This window comes from Mastomys coucha, chromosome X (assembly GCF_008632895.1).
Source record: "Mastomys coucha isolate ucsf_1 chromosome X, UCSF_Mcou_1, whole genome shotgun sequence".
Lineage (NCBI taxonomy): Eukaryota > Metazoa > Chordata > Mammalia > Rodentia > Muridae > Mastomys > Mastomys coucha.
In genome coordinates, this window is record NC_045030.1 from 14,597,728 (window position 1) to 14,613,181 (window position 15,454).

General features: G+C 39.5%; 1 protein-coding gene across 4 annotated transcripts in view; it reads right to left on the minus strand.

Moving 5' to 3' along the window:
* LOC116074913 (zinc finger protein 182-like) overlaps positions 1-5,972 on the minus strand; it is a 9,800-nt gene extending 3,828 nt beyond the window's left edge. For 3 of the 4 annotated variants that reach the window (XM_031347910.1, XM_031348057.1, XM_031347840.1), the window contains exons 1-4: positions 5,460-5,972; positions 4,957-5,015; positions 533-659; positions 220-312 (exon numbers count right to left, since the gene is read on the minus strand). In XM_031347910.1, coding sequence (XP_031203770.1) covers positions 220-312; positions 533-659; positions 4,957-4,971 — 235 coding nt within the window. In that variant the 5' untranslated portion in view covers positions 4,972-5,015; positions 5,460-5,972. Of the gene's footprint in view, positions 1-219; positions 313-532; positions 672-4,956; positions 5,016-5,459 lie in introns of those variants that run through there. The other variant, XM_031347980.1, reaches the window with a different exon arrangement.
* Between the last annotated feature and the right edge of the window lie 9,482 nt (positions 5,973-15,454).

Below are 15,454 nucleotides of genomic sequence, written 5' to 3' on the forward strand. Positions count from 1 at the left end.
AAGCAGAGGAATAAGCAAATTAGGGTACAGTTTACAGTTTCTTTCTTAACATCTCATTCAAAGGTCACTGTCAGATAAGCCTACTAAACTAGCAATTTGGAATGAATATATATATACACAAATACACACACACACACACACACACACACACACACATGAAAACCTTCACCAGAGCATTTAGGGTCTTGCTTTCACTATCTTCCAATTTTCTCTTCTTACCTGTGCAACTTGAACTTGGGATTTCTCTCTTTCTGATCCCAAGGACTCCTTGCTCTAAAGAGGTGATCACTTCTGGTTTGGTAATAAGATACCCTGTAATGGGAAATTATACAGACTTGGGTACTCTGTGTGACATTTAGCCTTCCAAAATTAGTAAGGTAGGTTTTAAGAAGGGTATATTTAACATAGGCAATTAACATCTTCTTTAAGAGGAAATAAAAATTTGATCCCCAGAACCCAAGGTATTGAAACTTTAGAAACAGAAAATTACACTATTAGGGAAACTATAAGTTACTCAACAAGCCATCCTCACCCAGAGAGACAAGATGGCTATAATTCTCTAGCATCACTTCTCTGTATAGGCTCCTCTGAATAGAGTCCAGTTGATTCCATTCTTCCTGAGTGAAGTCCACAGACACATCCTCAAATGACACTGATCCCTGTAATTGCATACTTTTATTCAGTTAGTTTGGTAAAAATTAAAGTGATCTCCAAATGAACGTAAATCTTCATTTTAACACTTTAAAATTGACACATTATATTTGCACACATTTATGGAGTATATATGATATGTGCGCACGTGTATGTTTGTAAGAGAGAGGGGAGGAAGAGAGAGACAGAGGAAGAGGGGGGATCAGACCAGGCTAACTGAAGTGATAATGTTTTTATGATAAAGGAAATATACTTCAAATAGAAGGTATCATTTTACCATTTAAAAACTCCTTCTTAGGGACTAGGGGTGTAGCTCAGTGGTAGAATACTTGACCAGCATGTATACGCCCTGAGCTCCATTCTCAGCACTGTAACAGCCTTCTTCAAGATTTGCAAGATCTAATCAAATCAAAGGACTTTCATACTATAGAAACTATTAAGATCTAATGAGATAAATATTGATAATCCAGTAATAAAAAGAAAACTATTTAGTACATGTTTCACAAAAGAATATATCCAAATAGTGGATAAACATACAAAAAGATGCTTGTTGTTACATTAGTCATCAGAGGAACACAAACATAAGCCTCACTGAGATACTAGTATTTTCTAACAGAACAGTTAAAATTAAATCTAATAACCTAAATGTTGTCAATGATGTGGAGCAACACAAATTTTCATACCCTGCCTGGAGTAAAATGGTACAGACACTGTGGGAAATGGCTTGGTAGAATTGTTAAAACTGAAGATACTTCTATGAAGTTTCAACCTTACTCTTTTATATGTATCTAAAGGAAATATGCACACAGGTTCACGAATACATAAGAATGTTCATGGAAATATTATTTATAATAGCAAAAATGGAAACATCTATCAGCAATGGATTTGAAGAGTAATTGTGAGATTCTTATGCAATAGAATGGTACACAATAATAGAAATAGAACAAATTACTGATACCTAAAGAAACAAGGTTACATATATTTAAAACATGATGGGTGAGAGATATAGCTCAATGGAAGAGTGCTTACCTAACATTTGTAAGGCCCTGGGTTCTAGTCCCAGCATCCCAAAAATTCATGACATGTAAAAGAAGTCAGATCCCAAAACAATATATATATATATATATATATATATATATATATATATATACATACATATATATATATATTTCCATTTATGTGAAATTCAATAAGAGAAAAAATAATTTATGATAATAGAAATTAGAAAGCTGCTAATATAAATCAAGAGCTAATAACTGGAAATGGCATGAAAGCTTCAGGGAACCATGTTATTTCCTCCTCTTATTTGATCCAAGTACTGTTTATGTAAGTGTTTTTAATCTCTAGAAGTTCATATAACTGTATACTTTATAGGCTTTTCTATTTGCTCTATTTCAATAAATATACCTCATAAGATTTTTGTCTAAGTTATATTTCCACAAAACGTTCAAAAATAGGAAGACAAAGATTTGAAACCCACTTAAAAAAAGGAGTATTTGGGGAAAAAGCAATTCACAAAAGAAATATAAAAAGTGAAAAACAAAATTGTTCAACCATGTTGATAAACACAATCTTAAACATAAGATATTTCCAATTAACATATTGCAAATCTTTAAACTATGACAAGAAGATTTACAAAGGTCTTTTCACTCATTATCAGGGAAACTGTCTACTTGAATTAACATTTCAAAATGCAGTTTGGCAATATCTATGCACATTCACAACATACCAACCTGTTCAAGTAGACATTTTAGAAATGCTTATCTCTGAAAACAAAGTTGACAAACCATCACCATGTCACTACCAGAAATTACACAGAATTCCTTCAACATGAAATTCATCAATAAATCATGATGCATGAAGACAAGAGAAAAATGCATCTCTTTAAAATATTCCTATGCGACCTAGCTTTGGTAACATATGTTTATAATCTCAGCATTCAGGAGACTGAGGCAGGAGAATCCTAAGTTCAGGACCAGCCTGGGTTATATGTGTGAAATCCTATAGCAAAACTAAAATAAGCAAATTAAAGAAAACAAAATAAAATATCTATGAGCAAGGTGTGTCACTCAGTAATAGAATGATTGTTTAGCATATAGGAGGTCCTGGATTTCATCTTTTGCATTGATTTAAAAAAAAAAACACATAAAAATCCCTCTGTGCCCTGATATTGAAACATCTGTAAACAAGTATTCATTTAGTAGGGACTATTCCAGCTATGCTAGTGATCAGTTGTGTAAATCTTCTTTACTCTGTCCCTCACCTAGAAGATGTGAGTGATCATGGTGTCTATTTAATAGTGTTATTATGAGGATTGAAGTTGTCATTGCATATAAAGTATTTCTTCAGTAGAGTGCTGTGCATAGTATGAGGTTGCTTGCTGCTACTCATATTACCATTAGCACCACCATCATTACTACTACAGACTGTGTAGTCTTTATCCAAAATGCATGAAACAAAGTATTTTAGATTTGGGATTTTTTGAATGTCTACATAACAACATATTTTTTAGTGATGAGATCCAAATGTACACATGAAATCATATATATATATATATATATATATATATATATATACATACATACATACACATACACACTGTTTAAGGAAATTTTACAAAATACTTTCAGAATGCCTGCATTTTGGCTATGAGCCATTATCACATAAGGTGATTTGTGGAATTTTCAACTTGAGCGATCATGTCCATTTTAGCTTTGGGAAACTCACTTTGTATTGCTGTGACCATTGTTACATTGTAAAGAGAAGACAGAGTTGCAAAAGTTTTATTTAATGAGTAAATTTTAACAAAAGGAATGCATGTTAACTATTATGTTCAGAAATATATCTACATACAGAAAGATGAAGGCAGAGTAGAAAAAGTTAACCAAATTCAAATGATCTGCAATGATTGATGATATGAGATATTTTGCCTTCTATTTTTATTTTATTTATGATTATTGTTTTCCTGGAAGAAGAACAAAGGGTCTCTTGACCATTCTAGCCAAATGAACTGCATGTAACTCCTTTTCTAGACTATAAATTCCTCGAGAGTTTATTTTCTGCATTGAGGATTGAATCCAAGGCCCACTATATGCTAGAAAAACGACCACTGTGCTACACCCTCAGTGTACTCTATCTATCATCTCCATGCCCCTTTCCTGTCCCTTCCTCTCTTTCTCTGGGGGCTGTTGAATTAACCCTTGATTTTTTTGATACACAGTCTGTTATACAGGCTAGGCTGGAACTCACTAGGTAATCAAGGCTACCCTCAAATTCTGGATCATCCTGTTTTAGCCTCCTGAAAATTGGGATAATAAGCATGTGTGACTACATTTATTAAAGAAGTTTGAATTTTTGGTGCCATTCCTATCCTGCTTTTGTATGAAGAAGAAAAGAAGATGAAATAGTAAACTTGTAAAAGAAGAACAGAAGAGAAAAAATGTAAAATATTCAGGGATGTTATGAATTTTAAGACTAAAAGTAAATGGACAAGCCTGCAGGTTTCTTAAGGTTTCCTTCTAGATAATAAAAATGAAAAATATTCTGGAAAAGAATATGAAGGACATATGGCTTATATTGTCTTCTTGGCCATCAAGTTTTTATTCACATGTAGTCCAGGACATGTTTGTGTAGGCTTGGCTTGGCTTTCCTAAATAGTCACATACTTTTTAGTTTTGTTTTAGCAAGACACCTTTGGTTGACAGGAAAATAATTTAAGTCACAACAGAGCAATATTAGCCCTGTGTTTTCTAATAAGGACTTGAAGGACCCATTAGAGGACTGTCTGATCAACACTAGGAAGTCTGTGCATCCATGGAAGTGGCTTACTGTTTCTTTAATAATGAGATGCAAGTGAATATGTTTCATTCCGTTTATATTATGGCTTACAGAAAGCTCAGAAAAGTAACTGTATCAACATAAAATATAGAATCTTATGACACACTCACACTCTTGTGCTGGTCTTGTTCTATATCCTTAAAGTTTGTGTTTATACGTATCTGCTTCATAGGATAAATAACATATACTCACATATAAAGTTTATTATATATGTATCAAAGCAGTGTTCTAAACGTATATTAACTCAATTGACCTTCACAATCACCATACAAGGTAGATATTATTATCATTATCATCTTAACCATTCCCATTTTACAGTTAAGAAAATTAAGGCACAGAGAGCTTTAGTAAGCTCATAATGCTGTTAAGAGCAATTTAGCTACAGACTCTAAAGTCTTAACCACTAGACCATATTGCTTCTATCCTAAATGGGCAGAGGATAACTGGGAGAAGCAAATAAGAACTTACCTGGGACTCAGTCATGACTGACTGTTGTGGAGAGAAGCCAAAGACCTAAAAAAGCAGAACTGTTGACAGAGAGAAGAAAAGAGATTTTCAGATGGCAAGGATACTAGACTGAAAGTTCACCAAATCACCATGCCAGAAATTCACAAATGCCAGCAGATAAAATGGCCACGGTATAGCTAAGAAAAATGGGGAAGGGATTTGTTTTCCCTCACAGATCCTCATTATCCAACAACACAGCTCTATCAAGGACCTCATAGGCTCACTGTACATTTTATCACGGATTCCCTAAGGCCGACTTAAACCCCCCTAGCATATACTCCATAGAGCTCAACATCGTTTACACTACTGACCCCTATCACTCTACTGCACGCTCATCACAAACCACAAACATTCTCGATCAAAGCCTCCACAGATCACTCATTCAAGGGATCTCCGTCACTCAGCTTGCAGCCTCCTGCCTATATTTTCAATCCTCATCTTTGAGCCCCTCCCCAAGTACTCACCGAATAAATTCGTGTCTTTACAGAGTCCACACTTGCCTGTCTCACTCCGCCTGCTGTGTGCCAGCCCGCTCACTTCCGCTCTGAAAGAACTCTGCACCCCTTCACTCTCTTCTCCGATCTTAAAATCGGAATTCTTATGCCGGCAAAGTCTCTTTAATATTTCGCTTGTCAATCATAACTTCCTGTGATAACCACTTTTTAGTCCTCCCCCCGCCCCCGTCTTCGTTACAGCGAGCCCTAAACTTCCGCATGCGCAGTATCCCTTCCTGAAGCTGTCAGCGCTAGCAGACCTAAATATTTTGATTACAAGGATTGAATTTGCAGGCAGGAAACGTGGATGCTCCAATAAGCCGTGTTTTGAAGGGAGCCTTTGCCATTTCGTGCAGCAGAGAAAAATCTGCCTCTTAATGTTTAAAGGAGATGAGATTTTGTGAGGAATTTGAACACTTGGAGATAAGAATGGCCTTTTGTACAGAGGCACAATAAGATGGGCGATTTTTAGAGCTAAGGGCTACAGCCCCAGCTCAGCATGCCCACCCCCACCCCTGGGCAGGGAGATACCAAGACGAGACGGGGTGGGGGAAGATTTGGAACGTTGCTACCCTTCCTTGGAATGGTAAAAGGGAATCAGAGCAGAGAACAATGCGTTCATCTAAAGAACAGCATCATTATGGAGACGGGAAGAAATCAGGAGTTGATGGTTCTTTCAAGAAAATACCACTATAGGCTAGCTATGAAGACTCAGATTGGTATGATCCTCAGTGGGAAATACCAGGATGCTGACGTACGCAAGTTGGAATCTGTGCTCAGAGAAAGGGAAACTGAAGAAAGTGACTCTGGTAAACTCTGGTGCAGGGAAAATCAGAGACAAAATGCAGGCAACGTTGTTGTGGCTTAGAGACGAGGAGGAGAATCTACAAAGCCCTGACTGTGACACCTCACCCCTCACCCCGCATACTCACATTCCTGGGAACAGAGAGATTTGGGAAAGTGCCCCTGCCAGGTTCTGGGTCCTATGGAACCCCTCTCAGGGTCTTCTACAGTTCTGAAGGAACCAACAGGAGACTGATCCAGCTTTGGACTGCAGACACTGCACTATCATTTTACCACGTGAAAGCCAACATAACACGGAAGGGTCAACTTAGTGATTTTTTTTTTCATGGCTATTGCAATAGACACATTTTTATTAATGAAAAAATATACTAAAGACAAGGAAGAAGGGTTAGGGTTTTTAGAGAGACACATCAATAGAGCAGTCATCCTTGAGTCATGAGAGTGGATGGCTTGAGTCTCATTTCAGAATATGGAAAAAGCACGGGGAGTGCTATGGATTTGTGTACCCTTCCAAAACCGATACAATATTATTTGCAATGAAGTCTTTTGAAAGTAATTAAGAGTTAGATAATGTTATTAGGGTGAATCTTGGTCTAATGAAATTGGTGGATTAATAAGATACACAAAAGTTTACTTATTTTTTGTTTGCACACAAATTAAGTCACATGACAATGTTATTTGTAAGCAGGAAAGACAACTTTTACCCCAAACCAAATCAACTGCCTTTGCCTTTCCTAGCCCCCAGAACTATGAGAAAGCAAATTCCTAGTGTTTATGCTGGTGTTGTTGTGGCAGCCAGAGCCAGAAAAGACAGGGACCTGTACAATTAGCCTTTTACTGGAACACAAAAGGAAAAAGGTAGGGAGCTTCATAGTCATCCCTGCTTTCCAGGAGCACAAGACTCAGCTGAGTGACACTTTCAACTGCATTTCAGCTTGCTATGCTCTCATGATTCTCACTTCTTTCCACTCTGCCAATCATTCTAATTCATACCCATTTCAGTTGCACTGCTACTAACTTACTGCTCATTCTGCTTCATGACCCATGTTCATACTTACTACCTCCTATGAAAACCATGCAAGGGGAGAGGGTCTGGCTCCATAACTCAGTGACAGCACACATTTGTACCATGTAAAGAGTTTTGCTTTTGATTCCCCACACAAAACCCAAAGAAATGTTTAAAGACAAGTAAGCCTTTATTTCCATGTTTCTCACATAAAGTCAGATGAGTTGCTTATTTTTTGATGATTAGAGACCAAGTCCTGTATCCTTATCTGACTCCTCCAGCCACCTCTTGTTTTCAATCTTGGCTGGGGCTGCAGCAGCAGCAACAACAGAGGTGGTGTTTGTGGCAGTAGCTACAGGGAAATGAGCCACAAAGGCAGAAGGCCTTTATCTTTTTAGTAAGAGGGAAGATATACTCAGCATCCTCAGTCAAGACCCACTTGTGCCCATCTATGATAAAATGTGACACTAGAACAATAGTCCTATAACCACTGTACAGACAAACAGTAGCAATATTTATGGGTGCCTTCCAAGAAATGAGAATGAAAAGACAGGTTAGCTATATAAAGCACTTTATATATAAAGCCACCAGTACCTCCTTAGTGAACACAAAACCCACATTATCCTGAATATAAGGAAACCGTTTCTCCAGAGTTAGCTTCTCTTCCAAATACCTTTGTAACATGGTGTTCTTGTCTATCAGCAGCACAATCTTCCTTCCAAATTTCTTGGATTGTTTTGAGTTTCTCTCCAGTTAGTTTGATGTTGGCTATTGGTTTGTTGTATATTGCTTTTATTATATTTAGGTATGGACCTTGAATTCCTGATCTCTCCAATACCTTTAACATGAATGGGTTTTGTAGTTTGTCAAAGGCTTTTTCAGCATCTAATGAGATGCTTATATAGAGGATTACATTGGTGGATTTCTGTATATTGAACTATCCCTGCCTTCCTGGGATGAAGCCTACTTGATCATGGTGAATGATCATTTTGATGTGTTATTGGATTTGGTTTGTGAAAGTTTTATTGAGTAATTTTGCATTGTTATGCATAAGGGAAATTGGGCTAAAATTTTCTTTCGTTGTTGGGCCATTATGTGATTTAGGTATCAGTGTAACTGTGGCTTCATAGAAAGAATTGGGTAGTGTTCCTTCTGTTTATATTTTGTGGAATAGCTTAAGAAGTATGGGTATTAGGTCTGATAGAATTCTGTGTTAAACCCATCTGTCCCTGGGCTTTTTTTGGTTGGGAGTCTTCTAATGACTGCTTCTATTTCCTTAGGAGTTATGGGATTGTTTAGATTGTTTATCTGATCCTGATTTAACTTTGGTACCTGGTATCTGTCTAGAAAATTGTCCATTTCATCTATATTTTCCAGTTTTGTTGAATATAGACTTTTGTAGTAGGATCTGATGATTTTTTTTTTAATTTCCTCAGTTTCTGTTGTTATCTGTCCCTTTTCATTCCTGTTTTTATTAATTTGGATACTGCCTCTCAGCCCTTTAGTTAGTTTGGCTAGGAATTTATCTATCTTTTTGATTTTCTCAAAGAACCAGCTCCTAGTTTTCTTGATTCTTTGTATAGTTAAATACCCTGAGATTCTACCTCATACCAATCAGAATGACTAAGATCAAAAACTCAGGTGACAGAAGATGCTGGCGAGGATGTGGAGAAACATGAACACTCCTCCATTGCTGGTGGGACTGCAAGCTGTTAAAACCATGTTGGAAATCAATCTGGCAGTACCTGAGAAAATTGGAAATAGTTCTACTTGAAGACCCAGCTATACCACTACTGGGCATATACCCAAAAGGTGCTCCAACTTATAACAAGGACACATGATCCACTATGTGTATAAGAGCATTATTTATAATAGTCAGAAGGTGGAAACAACCCAGATGTCTCTCAACAGAGGAATGGATACAGAAAATGTGGTACATTTATACAATGAAGTACTGCTCAGCTATTAAAAACAATGACTTCATGAAATTCACAGACAAATGGATGGAGCTAGAAAATATCATCCTGAGTGCAGTAACCTAGACACAAAAGAACACACATGTATGTACTCACTGATAGTGGATATTAGTCCAAAAGCTCACAATGCCCATGATATAACCCAGGATGTGGTTGCTTTAGCCCTGCATTAAGGGGAGAACAGGATAATTATAGGAGGTGGAGGGAGGGGGGACCTGAGAAGAAGTGAGGAGGGGGAGTAAATAAGGGAAGGTAGTATTAGGTACTGAAGGTGATGGGAGAGAAGTATAGAGGGTCAGGAAATTGAATAAAAATATGTAATAGTGGGGGATAAGGAACTGGGGATGAACACTGGAGGGTCCCAGATGCCAGAGAAATGAAAGGCTCCCAGGACCCAATGGGGATGACTTTAGCCAAAATGCATACCAAAGGGAAGATAGAAGCTGTACAGACCTCCTCCAGTAGATAGGCATGACCCCCGGTCGAGGGATGGGGCCACCTACCCATCTCAAAGTTTTTAACCCAGAAATGTTCCCAATCAAAGGAAGAACAGGGACAAAAAATGAAGCAGAGACTGAAAGAAGGGCCATCCAGGGACTGCCTCACCTGGGGATCAATCCTCTCTGCAGACACCAAACCCAGACACTGTTGTTGTTGCCAAGAGGCACTTGCTGACGGGAACTTGTTGTGACTCTTCCTTGGGAGGTTCAGCCAGCAACTGACCAATGCAGAGGTGGATGCTTGGAGCCAACCACCATACTGAGCTCAGGGACCCCGGTAGGGAAGCTAGCAGAAGGCCTGGAGGAGCAGAGAGGGATTGCATCCCATAGGAAGAACAACATTGGCTGGCTGGACCACTCAGTGCTCCCAGGGTCTAGACTATTAACCAAGGAGAGAAGCTCCAGGGCTTCAGATACATATAGCAGAGGATGGCCTTATCTAACATCAGTGGGAGGGGAGGCCCTTGGTCCTGTAGAGATTTGATGGCCCTGCTTAGGGGGATGCCAGAGTGGTGGGGTAGCACCTTCATAGAGGCAGAGGGGAGGGGAGAGAGGGCATATGTGGGATGGGAGATTTGTAGATGGGCAACCAGGAAGTAGGCTATCATTTGAGATGTAAGTGAATGGAATGATTAATTAAAAATATAAAATAATAAAAAAGCCCATCATCCCAACATGGGTGATGACTCACAAAAGCTGCCTATCTGAAATTCTCTGAATAACTTTTAGGTAGCTCAATGGGTCCAAAAACTCTCCTCTTAGCAGCTCAGCTACTCAATGTTTCCTCCTCCAGCAGTTTACTGCTTCTATAACTCTGAAGAGAGGCTTTTCTAAACCTTGCAAGCTTCAGCATTATCTGTTGTGTGAAATTACTTTACATCCGGAATCCCATGAGCTTCTCATTCCCTTCCTGGAGGGCATATTTCAATCTGGAGAAATAGTTATACAACACTTCACCCCTTTCTTAGTTGTTTCATCCTCTCTAGTCCCCTCTTCCACAGTTTTCCATGAGCCTTTGAAGGAGTGATCAGATATCCATTTATAGTTTAGCATTGGCTCAACAAGTCATAGCAATTCCAAGGAGCTACACCAGTGGGTGAGTCTATAACACACCATCAAAGAAGGATACTTCCATTGATTGGTTGTGGAGGACAGGAACATTAATGTATGAGCACAAATGCATTGCATCCATTTAATAAAAAAATAGCAGTTGTTTCCCCACTATGACATCCGTGGTTACAGTTTTTTATCCTGGTTTACAGATGTGAACCTCCTTCTGTGAAGCAATACCTAACTAGAAATGGAAAGCTGTTGATTGTACCCATGATAGTCATGCTACTATTGCATAAACACAAACATCCTGTCTAGTATTTCAGCATTAAAGCAGACTGTTGGTAACAACTTTCTTTCAGCAGCATGCATTACACCTTCTGGTACTATGAAAAGTAGCTTCCATCTCAGTCCCAGCTTTACTTCTCCATGTATTGAAAACAAAGTATGGGATGTCATTAACAATAAAGTCTTACTATCTAGTTCTGGTATACAACCAACAGCAGTGGTAACAGCTTTTATTTTGTGGTTTGTGAGTTCTCGGGGGAGTCTCTTCCTAAAAACTCATAGGAAAGTTTTCCACTTCTGGGATCTCATTTATTGATCAGATGGCTCAGTCTCTAGGAGTACCATCAACCTGTGTGGGTCACTTCCTGAACTTAATATTTTTGGCTGTTATTTTAATGTCATTTCTTTCAGTTAACCCAGCTCCAGTAGAATTGTAAGGTAAGTGGAAGCACTGCTGTACCTGGTTGTCCTCAGTCCAGGTCTATACATCAGTGTTTCTAATATGAATATACCTGTCACTATCAATTTTCTATGGGTGCCTATACATAACATCAAGTTGGGTGAGATCCTTGGTGGTAGCTTTGCCTATTACTTGCTGTCAAGGAAACACTTAGAAAAGGCCTGTGCCAATCTACAGATTCAATGCAATCCCCATCAACATTCCAACTCAATTCTTTATAGAATTAGAAAGAGCAATTCTCAAATTCATCTGGAATAACAAAAAACCCAGGATAGCAAAAACTATTCTCAACAATAAAAGAACTTCTGGGGGAATCAGCATCCCAGACCTCAAGCTGTATTACAGAGCAATAGTCATAACTGCATGGTATTGGTATAGTGATAGACATGTAGATCAATGGAATAGAATTGAAGACCCAGAAATGAACCCATATATTTATGGTCACTTCATCTTTGACAAAGGAGCTAAAACCATCCAGTGGAAAAACAACAGCATTTTTTAACAAATGGTGCTATTTCAACTGGTGGTCAACATGTAGAAGAATGCAAATTGATCCATTCTTGTCTCCCTATACAAAGCTCAAGTCCAAGTGGATCAAGGGCCTTCATATAAAACTAGATACACTGAATCTAGTAGAAGGGAAAGTGAGGAAAAGTCTTGAACACATGGGCACAGGGGAAAAGTTCCTGAGCAGAACACCAATGGCTTATGCTCTAAGATCAAGAATCGACAAATGAGACCTCATAAAATTGCAAAGCTTCTGTAAGGCAAAGGACACTGTCAATAGGACAAAATGGCAACCAACAGATTTGGAAAAGATCTTTAACAATCCTACATCCAATAGAGGGCTAATATCCAATATATGCAAAGAACTCAAGAAGGTAGACACCAGAGAATGCAAATAACCCTATTAAAATGGGGAAACAGTGCTAAACAGAGAATTCTCAACTGAGGAAACTCTAAGGGCTCAGAAACACCTAAAAATGTTCAGCATACTCAGTCATCAGGGAAATGCAAATCAAAACGACCCTGAGATTCCACCTCACACCAGTCAGAATGGCTAAGATCAAAAACTCAGGTGACAGCAGATGCTGGCAAGGTTGTGGAGAAAGAGAAACACTCCTCCATTGCTGGTGGGATTGCAAGCTGGTACAACCACTCTAGAAATCAGTCTGGCAGTTCCTCAGAAAATTGAGGACCCAGCTATATTTCTCCTGGGAATATACCCAGAAGATGCTCCAACATGTAATAAAGACACATGGTCCACTATGTTCATAGCAGCCTTATTTATAATAGCCAGAAACTGGAAACAACCCAGATGTCCCTCAACAGAGGAATGGATACAGAAAATGTGGTACATCTACACCATGGAGTACTACTCACCTATTAAAAACAATGACTTTATGAAATTCGCAGGCAAATGGATAGAACTTGAGAATCATCCTGAGTGAGGTGAGTCACAAATACAGTATGTACTCACTGATAAGTGGATGTTAGCCCAAAAGTTTGGAATACCCAAAATTCAATCCACAGACCATACAGAGCCTAAGAAGAAGGAAGACCAAAATGTGGATGCTTCAGCGCTTTTTATAAGGATGAACAAAATACTCACAGGAGGAAATATGGAAACAAAGTGTGGAGCAGAGACTGAAGGAAAGGCCATCCAAAGACTGCCCTACCTGGGGATCCATCCCATATACAGCCACGAAACCCAGACATTATTTTGGATTCTGGGAAGTGCTGGCTGATAGAAGCCTGATATGGCTGTCTCCTGAGAGGCTCTGCCAGAGCCTGAAAAATACAGAGGAGAAAGCTTGCAGCCAAACATTGGACTGAGCTCAGGGGTCTCTTATGGAGGAGTTGGAGAAAGGACTGAAGGAGATGAGGGGGTTTACAGCCCCATGGAGGGAGCAGCAGTATCAACAGGCCAGACACCCCAGGGCTGCCAGGGACTGGACCACCAACCAAAGAATACTCATGGAGCGAATCATGGCGCAGGCCACATATGTGGCAGCAGAATGCCTGTTGGATATCAGTGAGAAGAGAGGCCCTCTGACCTGAGGGTGTTTAATGCCCCAGTGTAGGGGAATGCCAGGGCAGGTGGATGGGAGTGCATGGGCGGGGGAGCACCCTCATAGAGGCAGGGGGAGGGGTGATTGAATAGGGAGTTTCTGAAGGGGATACCTGGAAAGGGGAAAACATTTGAAAAGTAAATAAAGAAAATATCTAAGAAAAACAACAACAACAACAACAACAACAGAAGCATCATGAATTTTGCAGGCAAATGGATGGAATTGGAGAATATCATCCTGAGTGAGGTAACCCAGTCCCCAAAGAACATGTACAGTATTTCCTCACTTATAAATGGCTATTAGCCATAAAATACAGATACCATGCTACACTCCACTGACCCAAAGAAGCTAAACAAGAAGGAAGGCCCAAGTGAGGAAGCTTGAATCTCACTTAGAAGTGGGAATAAAGTAGTCATAAGAGGCAGATGGAGAGAGGGAACTTAGAGGGAGAGAAATGGGGAGGGGAAGAGGCAGTTCAGGGTCAGGTGTGAGGAAGGACAGGAGAGATTGCTAGATGGCCATGAAAATGAATGGAAATCTGAAACTGATGGGGGTGAGGAGGTCGGGGAGCATTTCCAGGATGAGACAGAGACCTGGAATAAGGGAGGCACCTAAGAAACAATGCGGGTGGCTTTAGCTGTGACTCACAACACTGGCAGTATGGAACCTGAAGAGGCCACTACTTGTAGCCAGGCAGAAACCCTAATGGTGCCATAGAGATGATACCAACCCACCCAGGAAACATTCAACTCAAAATTTATCCTGTCTGCAAGAAATGTGGGCATGAGGGATGGAACAGAGTCTGAAGGGATAGCCAAACAATAACCCACCCAAACTGAGATCCATCCCACCAGCAAATACTAATCCCTGACACTACTAATGAGATTCTGCTATGTATCCAGGCAGGAGCATGTCCTCCTATGAAAGGCTTCACCTAGCAGCTGATTTAGGCAGATATAGACACCTGAAGCCAAACAGTGAATGGAGCTTGGCTACTCTTGTGTAAGAACAGGAGGAAGGATTGTGGGCCTCAAAGGGGATAAGAACTTCACAGGAAGACCAACAGTGTCAACTAATCTGAACCCTTGGGGCTCTCAGAGTCTGAACCACCAACTGAAGTACATACACAAACTGGTTCTAGGCCTCCCCACCTACATGTAGCAGATATGGATCTTGGTCTTCATGTGCATGTCAAACAACTGGAACAAGAGCTATCCAAAAGCTGTTGCCTGTATGTGGGGTATGTTCTTCTAGCTGGGCTGTCTTGTTTGGCCTCAGTGGAAGAGTACATGCCTATCCTACCCTAGAAGAGAATTGAAGTGCCAGGATGTGGGGATATCCATGAGGGCCCACACACTCAGAGGAAAATTATGGGTATAGGGGAAGAATTGTGGGAGGGAGTGCCTGGGAGAGGGTAGTGAGTGCAAATTAAGTGAATAAATAAAAAAGTAATATTAAATTAAAAAATAAAGTAATTCAGCCTATGGGTTCTTTGTAGCCTAGAATTCCTTTACGTTCTCTACTACCCAGAGATTGGCCTAAAAATTGTTACTGATTTAAATTTTTTTCTTTTACTCTTCCCTTTCAAAAAAAGACAGAAAAAATTTGCTTTTACTGTGCCCATGTATAATAATACTAAACCTGTGAAGAGGTATCACTGGAATATTCTTCCTAAGAGAATGTTATATTGTCCAATGTTATGTCAATATGTTGTGCAACAACCATTAGAAATAATTTGTCAAGGGTAATGTGGGAGGTCAGTAGGGCTTCTATGGTAGGATCTGGAGAAGAGACTGAACAGGAGTTTCA